We start from the raw sequence: 23,348 nt of genomic DNA on the forward strand, positions 1-23,348 counted from the left end.
ATGAATGGTGTTATCTCTAGCTAAAAAAATAATCCTGGGCACAAACATGTTTACATGTAAATACACACTGAAGGCAGCAGAATCATTGCCATGTCATGCCAACTTAGAAAGTCGGTATAGAATTTATAACTAAAATGTTACGTGTGTGCTCTTCTACATGGGTGCTGCAGTATTGCCACTTTTTGCCTTGAGGTGCTTTGCTCACACTGGTCTTTTGATTCCATGAGGTACAGGGGCCTGTGATCTCAGCACAGAGGAGCTCTCCCTAAATACCTATCGAATGGATAAGGCCAGGCTTCTCCACCACTCTGTGAATCTTCAAAGTCACTTTGGCTCTGCTTTTCCTCAAAGTGACTCCGTCTGATTCGGTGGCTGGTACGCCTGCATCACGGGCTGGGTTTAGCTATCAGGCCCCATTCAGCTCACTCACTGTACAAGGAGAGAGAAAATGTGCCTTTCTGCCTGTGGTAATTTCCAGGCTTTTGAGAAGGAACCACGGCTCCACCATCATCAGGCTAGGAGTTCCTCTTCCAGGGCTGAGACACGAATGTTTATTTGGAGAATGAATGAGCTGAATGAGACTGGAATCCCAGATAGTGCATTAAAAACATCACCATCATCATCATCCCTTTCCTTGAATAGCAGGGATGCCAGATGGAGCCCAGATCAAAATGTAGATGTATCTGAGCGCTTGCGAGGGGACCTCCAGGAAACAAAGAGGATGAAAATTGTGAGTCAAAGTTCAGCCCGGTTCCATGAACTTAAATCAACTCCCTGACTTTCTCTTTCGAATACCCGGGCAGTGTTTTCCATTCTCTTAGCCTCCGGGAGATGAGTGTACTGTAAGATGTTAACAGCTGCTCTACTCAGAAAGCACCCTCTGATGAAATAGCTCTGGTGATGCAGCTTTTTGCCCTGCAGGACTTCTCAGGACCTTGACTATGATAATCAGACGAAAAAAAATATTTTTTAAATCTTAGTACCAGTGGAAAAAAAGCATAACTGTGTACCATGTACTTATATATTTTTTAACTAAAAAATATTAAGTATGTATGGAGCGCCTGCCATGGGCAAGATACCATGCTTTCGGCAGAAGCTAGCCGTGCGACCGAACCAAAAATCTTCAGACTGAGAGTTAGGACGCTGAGCTTGATTCCCAGCTATTCCACTGAAGCAGTAATGGGCAAGGGGATGGGGTGGATATCTTTACATTATGGTTGATAGTCCACAAAATGTAATGGAAACTTACCATCTATAAGACTAAAATTTAAGTTAAACATCGAGTAACTTTGTTTTTGTTAAAATTAAAGATCTTAGGAGAGTTTTGTAAATAACACTGATTCCATCATGGCAACATGAGTTTGTGGTTACTTAATAAATGCAGTGTTCTCATTACACAACATCTATATATATATATATGTGTGTGTGTGTATACACACACAGAGAACCATGTGGGGGACATCTGATGATCTCCAGATGACATCTAAGGACCTCCTCCAGCTCTAAAATCTCCTAAGTCCCTGATAACAAGGAGAATGATAAAATGTATTTTATATGCAATTTTAGTATTTTATATACAATTTTTGTGGAGGGTGTTTATCCTGCCAACAGAAGCTGTGTGCAGTGGCTTAGACAAGAGGAACCTACTGGAGAGCAATAGAGGATGGCCTAAAATAGACTGTTTCTCTCCCTGGCTGGCCTGGCACAGACCACCTGCCCTGCCGGTGCGGAGGGAACACACCGTTTTGATCTGGTCTGCACCCCTTCCTCTTTCTATAACAATCTGGTTTAGTCCGGGATTTTACCCTGCCCTCCACCAGAGTGACCACATGCCCAGGCCTGGAAACTCAGATACACATGCGCCCTGCCTCAGTGATGGGCTCAGAGACGGTGCAAAGCCTGGCTTTTCAGAGGCCTCCCTTTAACGTTCGCCCAGAAATGCGGGGAAAGACACTTTATTTCTTTGAGGTCATCAGCTCCATTGGCAATAGCTGCCATCAGGGTTGACTAAGATTGGGAGCAAGCAATGGAGTCATGAAACAATGCATCTGAGAGCAGTTTGTGATCTCTCCCGGGCTGCAGAGGGGCTGGTGAAAACCTTGCCTTCTCAGTGCCGGATCTGAGCGGCACCGTACCAAACCGCCCGCTTCTGCGCGAGCACGGCTCCACCTCTAGGGAAAGGCTTCAGTTCCGTACTTGGAATCAAGATCTTAGGATAAAATTTACATAGGATTTATCACCAGTAATTTTTTAAAAATTTATGTATATGTGTGTATGCATACATTTCAACATATACATATATCCATTTGTACATAAACACCAAATATATAGTATACATATATGTACAAGTATATGTGTAGATGTATACACGTATAATACATACAAATATATTTTAAAAAGTAAAACCTTTCCCAAAATGCTCCTAATCCACCAGTAGTTACTTCAAGATTGTGTATGGGTGTGCCTTTTTAATGATTTCCATAGCCATTTTAATTACTTTATCAGAGATATAGGCTAGAACCAGAAAGCAATTAATAAACCAATCCTAATAACTGAAAGAGATGTCACAAAATCTGTGACACTGATTTAAAGACCATGCACTTGCTTCATGCGACAGAAATTCCAGGCCTGCACTCCCAAAACTGAAGCGGGGCTGCCGGTTCCCAATCCAAGCCATTCCCTCCTCCTTCCAGGCAGCAAAAGCTCCTTCGGTTTGGGTGTTGTCCTCCCCCTGTGAATCAGGGTGGACTCCTGCCTCAGAAATCTCCACTCGTGCTGGACACAGGGGTAAGGACCTGGGTTCTGGTGGCAACCACTGAGCCACTAGAATAAACATTCCTGTAGCCACCTTACTTTCTAACTTCTCATTATGTGAAATAATACATTTTCCTTATTGTTTAAAGCAATGCAGTTGGAGTTTTGTCATATTCGCAGCCAAATAATTATATAGAGCCTAATACAAAGCCTACTTACTGTTATTTGTTGGAGAGTATTAAAAAGTTTGGCTACCTACTTTCCAGATCTTAAACATATTCCAGTAGTAAATTAAGAGGAAGTAGGGTGCTTCAGACCTACACAGTCCCAAGAACAGGAAGTGACAGCCAATGGCCTGAGAGCAAGGACATAGACTATAACAAATAAAATAAAAAACAGAAACAAGAAGTTAAAAATACAAAACTCAGGGTCATCTAGTGTTAGAGCAGAAAATGTCACACACTCAGCCCACAAAGGCATTATCATATCAAAGAACTGACCAATATAGAAATAAGTAGTATAGAGAAATTTTCAACTAAACTAATAATTTTTTAAAGTTTCTGTGCTCAAGGGTTGAACCAAAATTACCTGGAAAAAAAAAAAAAAAAAAGCGCTGTTAGAACCACTCATTCATCGAGAACATCACACATCTTGGATTTTACTCTGCGCCTATGCCAGAATGCATTGTTCCGAGCCGCCTGGAACTGAGGCAATTTGTGATCCTGAAACACAATATGAAAAGTGATTAGGTCTCATGGACAGTCACAAAAGCCCATTTGATTCCAAATGGGTCTGAAGACTGTTGGAAACTATGGCAGGATTAGGACTATGGGCATCGTCTACCCGCTGGAATTGACAGCGCTGTTGCAGAGGTCAGACCCAGGTCACCTGGCTCAGAATAAGGAGGCACGTCCTGAAGCCACGCAGCAGGGCACACGCTGCCCCATGAGCTGCCTGCCCGTCTCTGGACGGTGCAACTTGGGGCTGCCTGACAGGCTGTGCTGGAGAACAGGCTACCATATGGGGTGGGGGGCTGGAAGAGATGACCTTCAAAGTCTCCTCCAATTCTGTTTCCAATTTTCTTATCCCCTCTGGGTCCTTACGGGTCAAAAGCTGCTCTGAATGGTGACTGTTCTGTCCCTGTAATCTTCTCGTTCATCACAGAGCTCTGTTTGTGAGGCATCTGACGGCAGGCACAGCCCAACAGCAGGAGTGGTCCCTCCTTGCTGGCGTCACTGCTGGCACCAGGTTGTCGCTGCCCATCCTGCTGCTGCCTGAAGTCCCCAAGCAAAGGCTCAAGGATGCCAAGGACAGTAGGGCTGATGGGGTAATGAGAGGCATATGCAATTGCTAGCTACTCTGGCAGAGTCCTGGATGTTGACTCTGATATTTTACCTTCTCCAAAACCTGGGTCAGCTCTGCCTTCCTTCATGAAGACTTCTCTGAGTCTTCTGGTTGAAATTAGTGAATGCCTCCTCAGAGCACCGCAGCAGGTCTAACACCTCCTTCACAGTAGCTCTCCCATTCTGCACCTAAATATAGTTATTTGTGCGGACATCTTATCTCCCCTATAAGATCCTACGAGGCAAGATCCAGGAGAGTCTTGGTAAAGCAGGAGAATTAGCTCTTTTCATCTGGGAGCTGACAATTTGTTTGAAGCAACGGGCAAGTGCACCAAGGATGGGTTTGGGAGGTGGTAGCTTTCACTCAACGTTGAAATGCAGCGAGCATGTCTGCTGTGTGTCTGCTGTGTGTCGGGCGTGGAGTTGGATTCTTGGGGAGGGAGTGAGGTGAACAAGAGTTAGTTAGACAAAGCCTTTACCCTCCAGAATTCACTGGCTGTTAAGGGAGGGTGTCACCTCCTCTGATCCTCAACATTAATTCAGAGGTGGAACTTGGAGTCAGGACGTGTCTAGTCACCCAAAAAAGGTGTAAGTCTGTAACTGATCATCTGGGGAAAGAGTGGCAAATTCCTATTTCATGCCACTTGACTTTGGAAGTTCAGACATATAGGAAGGTATGATGGCCGTATCCGAAAGAGATAGGGTAGGGACAGGCCACATGACATGTCACTATTCCTGTGCATGGAGGGGTTGGAGAGAGAAGGCTGGCACTGGAGTTGAGGATAGAAAGTACAAGGAAAAGCAGGCAGCGTGCCATATCTTATAGAGGACACGAACCCAGAGCACGGAGCCATCGTGCCCGGGTCTGAGTCCCAGCTTGGCCATTTACTAGCTGTGTGAGCTCGGGCAGTTGCTTAACCTCTCTGCGTCTCAGTTTCCTCATTTGTAAAATGAGAATAATGACAGTACCTTTCTCATACAGTTGTGCTGAGGATTTAAAGAGTTTAATGAGCTAAAGGGCTCAGAACAGTGTCAATAGTGTGAGTTGTCGTTACAGCTGTTACTGTGTTGTCATCTGGACTGAGTGTAGGTCAGGACGCGGGCCGCTAGGTCAGTCCCTTCCCTGTAGAGGCACAAAGCCAACCTCTCAGCCACAATGACCACCACTTCCCAGAGAATGTTGACTAGTAACCTGGGGAGTAAATGAATTTCCAGGTCCCTCCCGTCCCAGCAGAGAGGTTTTCCAGACATTTGGGTGTAGTCATCCTGACTGAGCAGGAAATGCAGAGCTTCTCCTCCTCCTGGACACTGGGTCAGTTCAGGACATCAACATGAGCCCAGCTACCCAAAGGAGACTTCGATAGTGACACTCCTCCTTCCCCAAACATCTCCAGAATTCAGCTGTTCTTCCACCACTTCGTCATCAGTTCTGGCCCTCATCTTCCCACCTGAGCCCACATATCAGCTGCTGATGGCTTTTAGTCTCCTTTTCTCTGATAATTCCGCGATCCTTACAAACCCCAGACTGTAACTGTGCTTAACTATGTCTGGTGGGAAAATACAGATGAAAACAAAAATACGTACGGTTGGCCCACCATCAGGATTATGGTTAAAACTGACCTAGAGGGGTGGGATGGGGAGGGTGGGAGGGAGGGCCACAAGGGAGGGGATGTAGGTATACATAGAGCTGATTCAGTTTGCTGTGCAGCGGAAACTAACACAACATTGTAAAGCAATCATAATCTAATAAAGATAAAAACAAACAAACTCATAGAAAAGGAGAGCAGATTTATGGTAACCAGGGGCAGGGGGTAGGGGGAGGGAAAATTGGATGAAGGTGGTCAAAAGGTACAAACTTCCAGTTATAAGAAAAATAAGTACTAGGGATGTAACGTATGTACAACATGATTAACATAATTAAAACTGCTGTTATGTTATACATGAAAGTTAATAGAGTAAATCTTAAGAGTTCTCATTACAAGGAACAAAATTTTTTTCTATTTCTTTAGTTTTGTATCTATATGAAGTGATGGATGTTCACTAAACTTATTGTGATAATCATTTCATCACGTGTGTAAGTCAAATCATTACGTTGTATACCTTGAATTTATACAGTGCTGTATGTCAATTATATCTCAAGAGAAAAAGATGAAGTCTGATAATATCAAGCACTTTTCACGGGTCTGGGAGAGAGATTCTCACATACTCCTGGTGGGAGTAGGGTCATTTTGGAGGGTATCTAGGCAGTGTGGACTGAAATTTAAGATGCACAGTCCTCTGACCCAGCAGCCTCAGGGCTCCAAGTCTACCCAGAGGAACTTTCTCCTGAGAATGAAGGAGGCACATCAAAAAGGTTCAAAAGGTTCATTGAGCCCCATTTAGAACAGAGAAGAAACTCAGAAAAAACCTAACTGCCCATCAACGGGGAAATGGCTACACTGTGATATATCCGTGTTCTGGAACACTACACAGCACCGAAAACATAAGATGCACGTAGAGTTACTGATGTGGAAAGATGTTACATGATGACATGTTATGAGATGAGCTATGTCCCTTCCTCAAATTCATGCTGAAGTCCTAACCCCTAGGACCTCAGACTGTGACTATATTTGGAGATAGCATATTTAAAGAGGTTAATTAAGATAAAATGAGGTGGGCCCTAGGCCAATATGGCTGGTGTCCTTATAAGAAGAGGAGATTAGGATACAGACACGCACGAAGAGACCATGTGAAGACACAGAGGGAAGATGGCCATCTACAAGCCAAGGAGAGAGGCTTCGGAAGGCACCAACCCTGCAGACACCTTGATCTTGGACTTCTAGCCTCCAGAAATATGAGAAAATAAATTTCTATTATTTAAGGCACCTAATCTGTCCTAGTCGATGGGACTTTGTTACAGCAGCCCTATCAAACTAGGCTACACAATACCCGGTATTAGATATTTTCTCTGGATGTGTATAGATGTGTGTAATATATGGAAAAGAGAATGGAAGGGTCCACCCTGGTCTGATCCCTCCTTTGGGGAGGGGTGGGGATTGGGGAATAGTGATTGAAGGAGTAAAACAAAGTTTTACTTTTTATACATTTCGTACATTATTTGTACATCAGTTTTTAAAAAACCCTCCTTCATGGCTCTGCACTGAATACGGTATGCAGCGTACTTCCCCACCTGCATCCGACCATCTTTGGAACATTATTCCCCCTCTCACCCCTGACCCTCGCACGCCTATTTGCCACACCACACCAGAATATCCCATCCCTCCACTGCCTCCAGGCCTCTGTCTAGCTTGTCTTTTCCTCCTTTTGGGCTGCTGATTTTCATCCTTCAGAGCCCAGCTCAAACATCACTCGCATTAGAAATTGGTTGCTAGAAGTCTTACTTGGCAGATTTTCCCAGGGCCTTCTTCTCGGTTTTTTTGTTTTTTGTTTTCAATGTCTTTATTCATTTTTGTGCTCCCAGTGCCTAATCAGTGACTGTGGCCAAGTAAATGCTCAATAAATGGTTCCAAATGCATCAATGATAGAAACGTTTTCTAGCAGGTTGCTTTTTCATTCAGTGTATCTCAAAGGTCCCACATTTCATTCTGTGTGAGTTAACAGATTCCCTAGAGCCTAGGACTATAATCACGACATGAATGAGGTCCCAGCCTTTTACTGCTTCTTTCATACAATGGGGACAACTGTATTTCTGGGCCAGCCAAGCCCCATTTACGTTCAGTTCTGGTGAAATCAGCTGAGAATGTACTGCAATTTATTTTATTCAAGTTCTGTGCCCGTAAAGGTCTTCAATTACTTAACCCACAATAGGCCCAAATCCAAAACGCCCCTTGACCTCTAACTGGGAGGCTCCGCTGAGCCAGGCCTTACCTCTTCATCGGCTTGGGTGAGCACTCCCTCTCCAGGTTGGAGGACGTGTGTCTCACGTGCATTGCATTATAGGAGGTGTGAGTGTAGTCATTTTCATCGCTGTAGTCAGGACCGAGTAACGTCCGGGCCCAAGTTCCCATGTCATAAGGAGGAAGGGTTCCTCCAAATTCAGACGGCAAAAATTCAGGGTGTATTAGCTGGTGGAGGCTGTTTAAGTTGTTTCCGTGCAGGAAAATCTGGAAAGAAAAAATAATTAGCAAGAAAAAAAAATCCAAAACTTATGACCAAGCATTTAATCTAATACACAATCTAGCAGTGACAAAGTGGATGCACTGCTGGTGATCATGGGGTTTAAAGAGGCATTCAGTTCTGTGTCTGTAGCTTAGTCTGCATAAAATGTTAATTTATTGCTCAGAAAAGGGCCTGAATTAATAGTCCTTAAAAATGAAGTTCATGAACAAATTGGGTAGTATTTGGCCATGGCCCAAATTTACACATACGGTCATCTCTTAATTATCCCTGCTGATGAGAAGAGTAGGGATGCAGACCATCCAAAACCACCCAAGCTTGCTTCACACACATCTCCACGTTGCTGTGTTCTCCCCCGGAGTACCCTCCGGACCCTCCTCAACCCTCCCCATCCTTCCCAGGCCTACACCAAGTGGCAATTTCTTTCTCAGTCTGTCCCAGTGGCACCTGCCCACTCTGGTTCTCCCCTCTCCCCCAAATTTGCTCTTCATTGTGTGATGACTTCTAGTTTTTTCTGATTTGTTCATTTATGTCTTGCTTCCCCATAGCAAGAAAAGAATGCTCAGGAAAAGGGACAGTGTCTTCTTTCTCTTTTAATACTCTCCTAGCTCCCAGGGTGGTGTGGGCACAAGGAAAAAGCTCAGTCCATTCTTAGTCAGTGGAACTGAAAACTGGGACCTGAGAATTTACCGTGAGATATTTTTGCAACGATTTTCTATTTTTGTCTGGATTTGCCAATACTACCCTCAACAAACAAGTTTGCATCTTCTAAGCATATGATAGATGGTGATGGAAATTAGTCAAGCAGGGGAGAAAACACCCCCAAATAACAACATTTTCAAACAAATCTATAAAGTGGATAAGCCACAAGTTGATAATTACCATTGCCTGAGATTTAGGAATTGACTCCTGAAAGTTTATCTAAAGTGCATCTGTATAATGACATCGTTTCCCACACTTCTTCATGTTGCAGGCCCAATGCGCATAAATTGTACTCAAATATAGGGCCATCAATTACACCCCCCCATACTTAACCATGATGAAGTGTAAATGTGATTTTTAAAATACTTAAATATAGTATAATAATATACCATATAAGTATTATATTATGCTATATACTACATACTACAGGCATCCCTTGTTTATTGTGCTTTATTGCACTTCACGCATATTATGCTTTTTATAAATCAAAGGTTTGTGGCAACCCTACGTCAAGCACATGGCGTCAAGTCTATTGGTGCCATTTTTCTAACAGCGTTTGCTCTCCTCGTGTCTCTGGGTCACATTTTGATAATTCTCTCAATATTTCAAACTTTTTCATTATTATTATATTTGTCATGGTGATCTGTGATCAGTGATCTTCGATGTAACTATTACACTTTTTTTGTTGTTTTGTATTTTTAATTAAGGTATGAATTTTTTTTAATAAGAATTTTACTTTTAAAATTTAATAATTATTAGCATTTATAATATATTTATGTTGTTTTGGACAATTGTGCATTAATAACAATTTTAATGATTACCCAACTTAAAAGAAAAATTTTTGATACTTAAAGCATTAGGGTCATGGGTAATCAAAGAGTAATTTAAATTTATATACATATTTTTGTTGCAAAGAAATGTAACAGGGTGATCGATAAAATGCTTTCCAGTATAAAAAAATGTTATATCAGGCTATGATTCGGTGGGGGAAGTATAATGGAAATACAAGTTCAAGGAGAACAAAAAGAACATGTAAAGTTTCTGATTGTTAATGAGGAATTTGTTTAATAATTTTTTTAACATCTTTATTGGAGTATAATGGCTTTACAATGGTATGTTAATTTCTGCTGTATAACAAAGTGAATCAGTTATACATATACATATATCCCCATATCTCCTCCCTCTTGCGTCTCCCTCCCACCCTCTCCATCCCACCCCTCTAGGTGGTCACAAAGCACCGAGCTGATCTCCCTGTGCTATGCGGCTGCTTCCCACTAGCTATCTAGTTTACATTTGGTAGTGTATATATGTCCATGACACTCTCTCACTTCGTCCCAGCTTACCCTTCCCCCTCCCCGTGTCCTCAAGTCCATTCTCTATGTGTGCGTCTTTATTCCTGTCCTGCCCCTAGGTTCTTCAGAACTTTTTTTTTTTTTTTTTAAGATTCCATGTATATGTGTTAGCATACGGTATTTGTTTTTCTCTTTCTGACTTATTTCACTCTGTATGACAGACTCTAGGTCCATCCACCTCACTACAATTAACTCAATTTCGTTTCTTTTTATGGCTGAGTAATATTCCATTGTATGTATGTGCCACATCTTCTTTATCCATTCATCTGTCAATGGACACTTAGGTTGCTTCCATGTCCTGGCTATCATAAATAGACCTGCAATGACCATTGTGGTACATGACTCTTTTTGAATTATCGTTTTCTCAGGGTATATGCCCAGTAGTGGGATTCCTGGATCATATGGTAGTTCTATTTTTAGTTTTTTAAGGAACCTCCGTACTGTTCTCCATAGTGGCTGTATCAATTTACATTCCCACCAACAGTGCAAGAGGTAAGGTATGAACATTTTTTTAGACATAATGCTACTGCACACTTAATAGACTACTTTATCACAATACTCGCCTTTTTGCAGTGGTCTGGAACCGAACACGTGATATCTCTGAGGTGTGCCTGTTTATTATAATGTACTATATAAGTATATAATAAATACTTGCTACTTTGTTCTGTTGTACTGATTTTAACTTGTGATGTAATGACATCATTTAAAGAGGCAGGGGACAAGAAGCTAAGTGTTAAAATTCTTCACGAGAATACTGTAGCACTTCAGAAAGCAATGTACATTTTCTGATACTGGATTGTTGGCTATGACTGAATTTTAACAAGAATTTTTTTGAAGAAATTCACATATTCTGGCTTTTGCAAAATGTCTCACTGGAGGAATTGTAGTATTTGAAGCATGGAAAAGCTGCAGCAAAATACTGGCCCTGGTACCCACCCACGCAACACTTCCAGTTCTTAGAGGAAAAGGAGCACTGTTGAAACTGGCCCTCTCTCCGGGGGTCCTGTGGGGTGGAGGAATTCAGCAGGTAGGAGGTGGAATCCCCACCTGTCAGATTCTGTTCTGCACCCAGAGCTCCAGAAACCCCCTTCAATGGCACAGCACAAATGTCGATTGCTTTGTGGGAGGAATTCCCACTGGATCCTTGTTAAGTAGAAAATGAAGCCAGTGGGAAGCATGAAGCCACATTGGGAACAGTCTAGGGCACTTCTCTGCCCTTATCACTGTCGTGAACCCCAGACAGATTGCAGAATGTTCCAGAATGTCTCTGCCTCTTGGGGCTGGTGAATTCTAGTTCCCAGTTCCACACTCATTTGGGGACAGCGGAATTACCCCATATCCCATACCCTACTGCAGTGTTTCCTAAGGATCTGGAAGCATCTGAGGTCTAGGAGTTAGGAAACCTGCAGAGTGTGTATGGGAGGGTGTCCCTCACATCGTCATTCCCCCCCTGAATACTCAGAGCTCTTCCCCAGCACGGGGTCCCTGGGGCATAGAGGCCTATGTAAGGTGCTGTAAGACTGACCCTGGTTCCCTTAAGAAGTGATGTCCCTGAGCCAGGTGATAGCTGAAATCAGAAAGCTTACAAGAAAAGAGAGCTAAATGGGAAAGAGAAATTGGTGTCATGGAGTCTCTACTACATGAATAGCTTTATGCTATCTGTCTCTTTAAATTACTCCAACCACTCTGTGATGTGGGTGTTAGTTTTTCCATTTTATAAATGAAGAAACTGAGATTCCGAGTGGTTAAATAATGTTCAGTTTCTCAGCTAATCAGAATGCCATGAAAAAATACCCAGCTCTGGTGGAAGAGGCTGGCTTCCCAAATGTCATCAGCTGATGCAATCAAGATTCTAAAAGCCTTCTTCCTACGAGCTCTATTATTTCCAAAGAAGAATGCTTTCCCAATCTCAAAGGTGATGGAGCTGGCAGCTATGACCCAAGAGCCATGGGGAAAAATACAAATCATCAGTATTCTTCGTAGCAATAATACATTCACAGGACAAAATGCTAGCTCTTAAAATATTCCATGAACAGGAAGCTGCTTGACCCCATATTTCCCACAAGCATTTACAGTAAAAGGGGCATCTGTTATTTGCATGCCTTCAATGTTTCCTTTGGTTTGTCACCCGGACTGTAAAATAACTCAGTTCTACTAAATTACTGATTAAATCCAGGCCATTTGCAAACTCCAGCTGAGGCTCAAATGCTCAGGGACTACAGAAAAGCAGGAAAAAAACACAATGAAAAATACAGAGAGAGGGAGAGAGAGAGAGAGAGAGAGAGAGAGAGAGAGAGAGGACAGGCTTCGTAATTGTGCCTCCGAATCCCCCCTTTGGGTTTTTGTTTTCATTACCCGTTTCCTGGTCTTGTCTTTAAGGAATGGCTTGATGAGTGTGTACAGGGCATGAATGTACCAGGGCTGGTTGACAAAATGGACTCCTCCGAAGCGGGCAGGAAAGCTGTCCTGGGTGGAAAGAAAGAAACGCACACCAATCAGTGCACATCACAGGTTAGACGGGCCCAGCAGGACCGCCACCTAGAGCAGCCCGCTTCTTCTCTCAGACTGAAGCACCAGCCAGCGGAGGGAGAGACAGGAAACACGCTTACTTCCCAGCTGTTACGGTCTCCTCTGTTCCCCTTGCCTCCCTCTTCCCCTGTAGCTCCACAGCTGAGAAATCATACATCAGGCCGGTCTTTTCCAAGTCACAATTGTATGACCTCTGACATGACACCAGAGCATTTGCAGCCCAGATAGTGAAGGAGCTCGGATTCTTCGTAGTGTCAGGGCACCAAGGCTTCAGTTCCCATGAGCCCTACAAGATGGTTCTCTTTACCCTTTACCCTCATTCTCTGCTCTCCGGCTCCAGCCCTCTCCACTGGGTGATCATGGCAATAACTCAACTTTCTGGGTAGGAAGGGGTTGGAAAAGGATTTCAAAGGCTCTTCAGAGATGGAGCTCTCTGAAATCCTCCGAAGTCTGACAGCATCCAACATCTGTGGCTCCTTTTCACAGATTTCAGAACTGACTCCTTACTTCAACCTGGGATCCACACAGTAGGTCCCAGGGACAGACATTTTCTCATTGATGGACTAGTTGATTCCCCTAATTGAGGTCCTCCTTTTCTGCAGGTGAACACATTTTGTAAATATCAGGAAATAAGAGCATTTAAAAAAATGCTTTCAATTTTAGAATCCAGCTCAGGGCATAAGCTTACACTTGCTGAGAAGCTGCTCTGCTTGTCCACAGAACAAGGGACCTTGACCATAAAACCTGAGCTAGTCCCACAGCACCAGGTCCTGAGTTCCTGATATAGGACTTCCGAAGATTGTATTCGTGTGGTTAATGGCATGAAAAAAGAAGGAACATCTAATGCAATTCGAATTGCCAAGTGTGCTGGCAATCAATTTCTTTGCGACAAACATCTTTGTAGAATGTTAGCAAGATGGGATGAAAGCAGAAGGAGCCTGGTTATCTGAGCTAACAGTTCAGGCCACTAGCTGCTCCTTGCCGTGTATGAAATGCCCTGCCTGGGTCTTTTTTAGTCACAAAGAATGAGGGTTATTAACTTTTTTCAGAACCCTTTGAGTCTATAGGCTCCATGGGCACCTTCTACATTGAGACCTAGTTTCCAGTGTAAGTACGTGGACCTGTGCTTAAAGGTCGACCTTTAAAAAATTTAACAATAATTTTGCCTCTATCTAGACATTTCACAGAGTACAAAGGAATTAAATATTTTGAAGGTTAAACTAGACAATTTCAGTAAAAGGTCTTTATTTTGAGGGGTATGTATTTTTTCTTTTGTTTATTCTATTTTTTAAAAAACTTAATGAAACCACCAAGTAAGGGTGGAGAGACTGTTTATACCAATTTGCACATTTGTCATAATCTCTCACTATTCCAAATGTAAATTTAGAAAAGTAGAAGTTCTTAATAAGGTTTTCTTTTCTCTTTCAGGTACAGTTTGGGGTCTAAAAATTCTTTGGTTTCTTAAAAAGAAAGACCTTTCCCAGAAGGTTTTCCTTTGCAATGAGCACTAAGCAATAACCTTAGTCTTTTGGGGCCTTTTGAACTTGTTATCCAGAACTAAAAATAACTGTAATTCATTGTCTTACATGCTAAATGTGGGTTCTGGGGCTGTAGAAGGAGAAAAAGAGAAAAGGGTTTATCTGTAAACCAGGGCTTTACTATCCTTTTCAATAGGACCAATAAGAGGGTTTTTTATTTCTATTGAGAGTCTATTATATAATATATTTCTAGGTTGGTCAAGTGGAAGAAAACCCTGTAAATAATACTGCAGAGGCACTAGGTAAAATCTCAAAGAAAACATTAACCTTTACAAAGTATCTAGAGACTCCTAATTTTTGTCTATGGAATCTCAGTCCTCAAAGACAGCGGCACTGTCTTCGATTTGTGTCAGAAGAGATTGAAAGAAAAAACACAGGGCTGAGACCCATCAGTTGTCTGTGGCTTGGCCCTGGCTTTGAGTCTGCCATCTTGAAGGCATGGGATTTTATCGATCTCATTCAGGTCGGCAAACAAATATGTGCAGATAAACACATGTAACAAGGTTCTCCTGTGTAATAAGGGCAATGTGCACATGGTACGGTTATCCTTGAATGAGCCTGACTGCATTATTAATTACGGTGTGTATGTGTGTGGGTGTGTGTGTGGGTGTGTGTATTGTGCAAAGGGAAGGATGAGGGAAGGGAAAATTAGAAAACAGAGCACTCTTTTAAGCAATGCCCATTGTTCTTGGTCGTTTTGCCTGATCTCATTAGCAAACCACAGATAAATGGGAAGCTGTCTGTCACACAAATGTCTCCCAGGACCCCAAAGAAGTCCACCACCCTCACGAAGGTGCATTTCTTAGGGGCTGGAGCAGACCTATCTCAAGATGGTAAACCTTGATTCCATGACAGTGTGACATTTTGTTTTTCAGAGTTCTTGGTGACTAAAGAGTATGCTCCAAAAACATACCCCAGGTTCAAGAAAGCGGCATTAATTTGTGTGTATTTCATGCATTTATCAATAAAAATATAATTTAATTTTGAATTATAACCATATTCAAATCATAAAAATTATCTTTTCCCTAGTTTATTTTAAATTAATTTATTTCCTTATTACAAAAAATATACCCATTCTAGAAGAGTACAAAATTGATTTAAAAAATTATTTGAAAAATTAGAAAATACAAAAAGATAAGAAAGAAGAAAAGAAGAAACACCTACCATCCTACTGCGAAAGACTATGTTACTTACTATGTTGTATCATTCAGGACAGGCTATGTTATGTTATAGTAACACACAACCCCTGCTTTTTATCATTTAAAACTGTAAGGATTTACTTCTCATTCACACAAAACGTCCTTGCCGGGTTGGCAGGAGCCGGGCTTGATTTGCTCTCAGCCAGGGATGTAGCCTCGCCGTCTGGAACAGCGCTGCCACAGCTGAGGGAAACAGCATGGGGAATCACACCTTAGCTCTTAAGGTTGGCTGCCAGAAGTGACATGCTTCATCCGTCACATTTTACAGGCCAAACACGTGGCTGACTTCTAGGGCGTCAGGAAGTATAATTCTACCATGTGGCTGGTAAAGAAAAGACCAAAAGTGTCGGTGAACAGCACTAATGATTACCCAAGCTCTCCTTTCCTTCTTCCCTTCCCTTCATTTCCTTTATTCCCTCCTTTTCTTCCTTCTTTCCTTTCTAAATGGGATCATGTTTTTTTACATTGGACTTGATGTTTTTACATTGGACAACTGATGGCCTGCTTGATACTGGTGAAATAATATCAAATAATCAGTATCAAATAATACAAGGTAGAGTTTACAGAGGAGAGGGGAAAACAGAAAATTGCCTTTATGTAATGACTGGTTTACTGTCTTTAATTCCTCACTGAACAATCAGTTCAGACCTTGCACCTCTTCACTTCAGCACATACTTATGAGTGTCGACTACAGGACAAACACTGGATTATATTCTTTAAAGCACTTGGCAGAAATGGCCATCGCCACGGCCTTCTGGTACTTTGATTCCTTCTCCCTCCTTCTCTACCTGAGCTCTACTCATGCCCTAAGCTGCTGAGGTCAGGTTTGTGTTCCTTGGTGTCCTTTTTTAAAATTTACAGTCATGCTTCTTTAATATTTTTCTTTGGAATAGTGGTGACACAAGAGGTAGCTTGGAGTGCTAACATCGCTATAATCAATCCTTCCTCTAACCCCCAAGTCACACAAATACATGTTCACACTAGATAATCTAGCAAACATATCTTCCAAACTAGTCCCCGAGGCATTCTAACTCCACATTGAAAGAGTGCTACCTCTAAATCCCTCCTAAATGGAATACTGGCTCAATGATTGACCTGAAAATCTGAAGCTAGGATCTCCTCTTTGCTCTCTGAATACTCAGAGAAGGCTATTCTCATCCATCTGCCTTATTTTCCTACACCAGATAAAAATCAGAGCATTCAAGGGTTATTAAAATAAAGATCTGATACCAGAGAGTGTAGGAAGTAGGGAGGAGATCTGGGGATATATGTATATGTATAGCTGATTCACTTTGTTATACAGCAGCAACTAACACACCATTGTAAAGCAATTATACTCCAATAAAGATGTTTAAAAAAAAATGAATGAAGGAGGAGCCAGTGACCAAGAGAGTGGTGGGGTAATAAGAAATAGGTCTGAACATGCAGAAAAAAAATTTTTTTAAGAAATTGGGAAAGCCAGTTGAGTGGGATAAATCAACTAGGAAAGAGAAGGAGATAGAAGAGGTTCTACTGTACATTCTATTGTTCAGAAATGTAACTGTGGAATGAGTATTGGAGATGGGACTTTATTGTGGAAAATAAGAGGGTGAACCAAAGTCACAGCATCATGGACGTGGCATGACTCTTTCAGAGCCGTGCAAGGTACCTGGGCTTAGGACTGAGGCTAGTTAAAGAATCAAGGTCAGCTCCCTAGAAGGAATACCCAGGGAGAGTATAACGTTAACGCCCTGCGAGACTGATAAATGGGTTACAAGAGAGAGCCTTGTGGTGATGAAGATGTTCTGTAACTTGACTCTGCTGATGTCAATATTCTGGCTGTGCTATTTGCTCTGTAGTTTTGCAAGATGCTACCAGTGGAGGAAGCTGAATAAAGGTTGTACGGAATCGCTCTGTATTTTCTCCTACAACTGCGTGTGAGTCTACAATTATCTGAAAATAAAATCAAAGCATATGATTACTGTGAATATTTCAAAACTCCCCAATAGGAGTAGCCATTTTTTTAAGTATAGTAGAAGCTTTTCTAAGGCTAATCTTTTCTGCCTTATGTGAAGTGTTAGGCAAAGAATGCCAAGGTAAATGGTAAGGCACAAGATACACTGCAGGACATTCTAAGGGGCTCGTCTCTCTTTTCTTTGGGAGTCTTGGGCAGCATTAAGTGACTCTTGCAGTCCATTAGAAATATCCTTCATTTTTAAATGGGCACTGCATTTGCACTTCATTTTCACACTGGCACTCATTCAAGCATCACTCAGCTGCCTTTTCTTGTGTTTGATCAAGATTTAGGAGCAACATGGTAGAGCCAAAACTATTTCCTCCCTCTTTCCTTGACAATCAGTTACAGATGTTACTGGTGGCAGTTGGCCGAGTTTCCTGCTGGATAATAAAGCACTTACTAGCGATATTCGCTAAGTTTGTAATGCCTGCAGGCAAACATACTTCCAACAGGGTTCAAGACACACCTGACCTCAAAATCATATTGCCTGGCAAGGCTTGGGGAGCTCTGCTCAATCTGGCTGTCTGTAACTCCCATCCTTCCTCACTTCTTCTACTGCTCTTATGTGGAAACCGGAGCAGGACCACTCAAATTCACAGATACTATGCCCTCCCCCCATCTATTAAGATTCCTCTGAAAACCAAAGGCAAAGAAGGAAAGAGAGAGAGGATGAGTACATGAGCTGTCTTTTAGACCGTCTGCCTTCTTCCCTGTGGTGACTCTGAGTGTCTTTCAGGACCTTGGTTGAAGGCCTCCATTCATTCACCGAACTGCATGTATGTAAGTCTGAAGGCAACACGAGGACACAAGCATGAGGTTAGGATTTGGTTCATGTCCTACTAATGACACCCATTTCCCACATCAAAGCAGACAGTTAAAAACATTTTCAGCAGCATAAATGGGCTTCCCTGATGCAAGAGAGCCTTCTAAAAATGCTATATTTCATGGTGATGTGTTTCTATTACACCACATGGTACTCATTAGTGTGAAAGTCACATATCCACCTATTTGCAAGGAAATGGAGAGCTCATGCAATAACAGTTGCACACCAAATGCTTTACATACGTCAGTAGCAAGCATGAGAGAGAAAAGAGCATGCTTATTCGGACGCTGCTGGGAGGTAGCTCCAGCTGATTACGGGCTATGGATTTTCTTTGAATATATGCTCCTAGAAGGCATCATTGATTTCTGAGAAGCTGTACCAACCCAGTGTTCTCTTGAGGGTAGGAAGGGCTTGGGCTTTTTGTGGAGGTTCAGATCAGGGCATGCTAAAGGATGAAATTTTTTTTATCTGCAGATCCTAGAGCTGTTATAATGCTTTGGCAATTCTCCTAAACAGAGTAAGCAAAACTGACTTTCTGTCAAACCGGTCCAGACGAGCAGATCAAACTCAGAATCTTGCCTGGCTACAACCTAAACAATGTTCCTTGATGATATTTTTCATATTCCATTCTGGTCAACAGTTCACCATGCAGTTATTGAGCTCATCGTATGAGTGAAATGCAGGGGTGCAGGGGTACAGGAGATGCACGTCTGTGTCCAGTCCGTTCATTGTCCGGTGGGAGAGACAGGGAAACTGTGATGCTTCGTTTGAGAGAAAGACACAGATAGAGTTTAGCCTCTGTGGTTTATGGTAGTTTCTTAGAGCAGAGCTAATAAACAGCATAGATAACCGGAGGTGGAGATCAGGGAAAGCTGAACATGCTGCAGAGGCCAAATAAGAAAGCCTTCTATAAAAGAGCTATCCAAAGATTTGGTGATTAATAAATACACGTGACTATGCTGGAGAGTCTTCAAGGGTTTATTTGTCACCAGGAGACCCTAAATTTTTCCTAGCCTCACTGTTTACTAAGAATGAGCTTACAGATAATCTCTATTTAAAAAATTTTTTTTTAAAATTAAAAGGAAGGAAGGAGGAAGGACAGGAGGGAAAGAGATCAAAAAAGGAAGGGAGGAAGGGAGGAAGGACGGAAGGGAAAGAGATCAAAAACCATCTATCTCATGGTGCGTGCCTGTCAAATTTTTGCCGAGACAACAGAAAATGTGACTGTAAACTTAAAGAGTATCTTGATTACCCTGATATCTGCCTCACACCTGGTAGGAAAGTCTATAGAGCAAGAAAACCAACTGTTTTTTGTTTGTTTTTTTTTACTTCCTACTTAATAGAGCGCCAAATAGGAGAACTGCATTCTTCCTGGGCTCTGGCAATCTCATTGCTGGCCAGGCAAGGTGACCAAGGAGGTGACTGTCCTCAAGGAGGTGACCGCTGTTGGGAGGAAAGAAGAGGTAGACTGCAAATCCATCCAGCCTGGTCACTCTGAGTCATCAGAGCTGAGCTCAAGCAAAGAAAATTTAATTTGCCAGAAAAATCACTCCTGCTTCTCTAACCACAGTAACCTATAAAAGGGCTTCTAGTTGACTATGAAATAGCAAATACATTGTGGTAAGTACACAGTACTTCATCTTCAAGTTTCCCTCAGGGGCCTTATGTGGTAAATAGATGATTGTTGCTCATTATTTAAAAGCCAATTAGTGGAGGAATCCAGATTGCTTGAATCACTGATTTGCACAGGAAATCAATGCCGGAAGATACAACATGCTTCACCCTTTAGTCCTTACAGTCACAAAACCATGGTGTGTCTTAGAGAAAGAAGCACGGTCAAAGGAACACAGAGGTCACTCGAAGCAAACCTTCTGGCAAATGTTAAAGTTTTAACCACGAAAATATCTTTGGTCTGTAACTAAGCTCATAATAAGTAAGTGTAGTAAGATGTTAAAGTCTTAATAGATATAATTTAAGAGAAAACATTAAAGTCAGTAAAGGTAATTTAATAGCTAAGAATTGGGCACTTAGTATCTACCAGGAAATTTTATATATGTTATCTCATATCACACCCAGGACAACCTTATGTAGGTATAATACACGTGTTATAGTATCTATAATATCCCAATTTTACAGATGAGGAAACATAATCTTACTTAGAGTAGTTAAAAACTTGCTCAAGTTCACACATCAAGTAAGAGACTGAATGAAGTTGAATCCAGACCTGTCAGTTCTTATAGTTGAAGCTCTTATCTCCTACTGTAGGTTCATACAAACTCTCTATATATATCAGCAAAATTTGGATTGTCGACCATCTTCATGAGGGTTTTAAGGGTGCATATGCTCACTAATAGAGATAAAACAATAAACATTTCAAAGCATAAATCCAAGTTAAAATTTCTTAATCTTGCTTTAGCTGCAAGCGCTTTAGATGACATTTACAAGAGGACTGTCCTCATGGTTTGAAAGTGCTGTCATTTAAAGAGTTACAGTTGTTATTAGAACAGAATGAACAAGTATTCCTAATGAGCACTCTGGAAGTTTTAAAGATCAACTTGAATCTCTCCATACTGGCCCTGTCTTATTAGGGAACATTGTACTTTTATAGCATAGATATAATCATTTTAACATGGCCTCATTCTGTAGGAGATTTGAGTCAGCTGAAAGTTTTCTTGTATTTGAGCACAGTTTATTTTCTAATCACTAGATACACATCACTTCTCCATATCAAAAGCTAGCAGTAACCCATCTCCAAAATAAACAGCAGGGAGGATTCTATGAAGACAAAGCCATGAAATTTATCTGTGGTACTGCTCCTTCCTCCTAGCAATGGGGTTGGTGGAGCTCACCTGTACCCTGGTCTTCTCCCCTGTCCGGGAACCTGGCTAAACTACACTTCCCAGCCCCCATGTTACAAGATGAGGCATACGACCAAGTTCTGGAGAGCGGAACGTAGGCAGAAGTAAGACTGTAGGTAGAAGTAAGATTCACCACTTCCAGACTCAAACAAAATAGATGTGAGTCTCCCATGCTTTTTTTTTCTCTTCCACATGGCTGGAAATGAAGAACTCTGCTGCCCTAGAAGATGGGGGAGCCCCAGAATGCAAGGAGCCCCAGCCTATGAGCCACTTGCTGGAGGAGAGATCCATGCTCAGTGGAGCTGCCTACCAAGGACAGCAGGTAAGAAGTAAACTTTCATTCTCTTAGTAAAACCAAACTCAGCATAGCTTATCCCGCCCTGATGAGCTCGGCCACTACAACGATGGGTAGGGACATCTGGGCTGCCGAAATGACTTGGGAGTTATCAACTTGTAGATGGTGTTCGCATCCACGTGCTTTGTGAGTGAAGCTAGAGCAGAGACGAGATCTCAGGACTGAGCCCTCAGCTTTGCCATGTTTAAAGGCACAGATATGAGAAGAATCCAGGACAGATATCTGAAGGGTGGCCAGTCAGCCTCCGGGAAAGAGGACAGTGTCCTGGAGGCTGAGTGAAGGGAGCGTTCTCAGACTATCTCAGTATTTTCACAGTTGATGGAGCAGTCGATGGTGCTGAATAAAATAATAGGCTGAATAAAATGCAGGCTGAGAGCTGTTCCTTGAGTGTGGCAATAGGAAGGTCCCTGCCTTCAAGGAACTTACCCTCTATTTGGGAGGGAGGGAGAGATAATAAACAAAAGGTAGAGGGGAAAAAATGCTAGAAGGTGCCACGTTGGAAAATAAACAGGGAAGAAGGCTAGCGAATGTTGAGAAAGGGACCTGAATTTTAAAAGTTGATCAGGGAAGGCCTCACTGAGAAAGTCGCCTCCGAGTGAAGACTCAAGGTGATGCGGGAAGCCAGCCACGTGGTTGCCTGGGGCTAGTATTTCAGGCAAAGGGAACAGGAGCAAAAAGCCAGTGGTGGGAGCATCCTCACCACCTCCACAGAAAGGGATCATGTAAACTAGCATCTCCCAAAATAGGTACTGCACAATATTATTCTGAAGGGTCTCCTCGTACAAAAAGAGGATTCCAAGTGAAACACTACATTCTTGGCCTTCTCTTAGGAAGTAAAAGAACATATTGGTCTATTTAATTAAAGTCTTTGAAAAGGTCTGGTAGCAAAGAAACCAACTGAACTTTGTTTAACCTTTTGTTTCCTATGCGTTTTACATCATAAGATCCATTTGGGGGAGGTTATGTATTAACCAAAACTAATATTCTAGAAAATCCACAAGGGAAAATATTGAACTTCCTCACCTCTCTGTGTAAGTCAGAAAGCAATGTACTTCAGGTACTCGGGTCGGTCAGACTTGAGTTGGCAGTATGACAGTTTGAATATTGTCAGATACCATTTTAAAGAAATCTACTATGAAAGTCATATAGTTATAGGGAGCAAACATGTGATTTCAAGATATTACTTTATCTCTTTTTAAAGTTTGAGCTGTGCTTTAGTCACTTGAAAATCTGTTATTATTCATATTTCACCCAGCTTACCCGTGATCTTTAGAAAGAGACGCCCTGCAACTTCTTGCTGGAACAAAGAACAGAACTGACTCTCCTCCTAAGACATCCATCTATATTTCCATCCCAATTACTTGATCTCAGGTCTGGGGAAAGAACCACGCCATCCATTAGAGTTTAAATGGTACCTACGTTCGTCTGAGGTTAGGATAGAGCAGAATCTTTCCTTTAAACAGGACCACGTTAAGCACTGATTTGGTGTCCCCTTGAGAGCAGGGCACCAACGGTAGCAGGGCCTGTGGAGACGGCTGACAGGTCATTATGACCTGGGATCCCAGAGAAGAGCCAGGCTGGACCTGAACAAAGCCCAAGTCTCCTTTCACACAGGCAGAGAATACTGCTTTTTACTGCCTAGATATGGTTGCTGCTTTTCTGGATGAAAAAAACAAAGAACACACCATGAACGTGGAGGGCAAATAACTGATCTTGGGGAATTTTTTTCCCTTTCTTTGAAAAACTACCTCATACACTTCTTCTTTAAGCTCATCTGTCTGCC

The 23,348-nt window shown here is 42.2% G+C and overlaps 1 protein-coding gene across 1 annotated transcript in view; it reads right to left on the reverse strand.

Annotated features, from left to right (window-relative positions):
* The window catches only part of CLVS1 (clavesin 1), a 163,355-nt gene that overhangs the window by 19,931 nt on the left and 120,076 nt on the right, over positions 1 to 23,348 (reverse strand). Inside the window, exons 4-5 of the mRNA XM_082364725.1 lie at positions 12,623 to 12,733; positions 7,965 to 8,200 (exon numbers count right to left, since the gene is read on the reverse strand). Coding sequence (XP_082220851.1) covers positions 7,965 to 8,200; positions 12,623 to 12,733 — 347 coding nt within the window. The remainder of the gene's footprint in view (positions 1 to 7,964; positions 8,201 to 12,622; positions 12,734 to 23,348) is intronic.

The sequence above is a fragment of the Balaenoptera borealis genome (genome assembly GCF_965194805.1).
Source record: "Balaenoptera borealis genome assembly, chromosome: 17".
NCBI classification, from domain to species: Eukaryota; Metazoa; Chordata; class Mammalia; order Artiodactyla; family Balaenopteridae; genus Balaenoptera; species Balaenoptera borealis.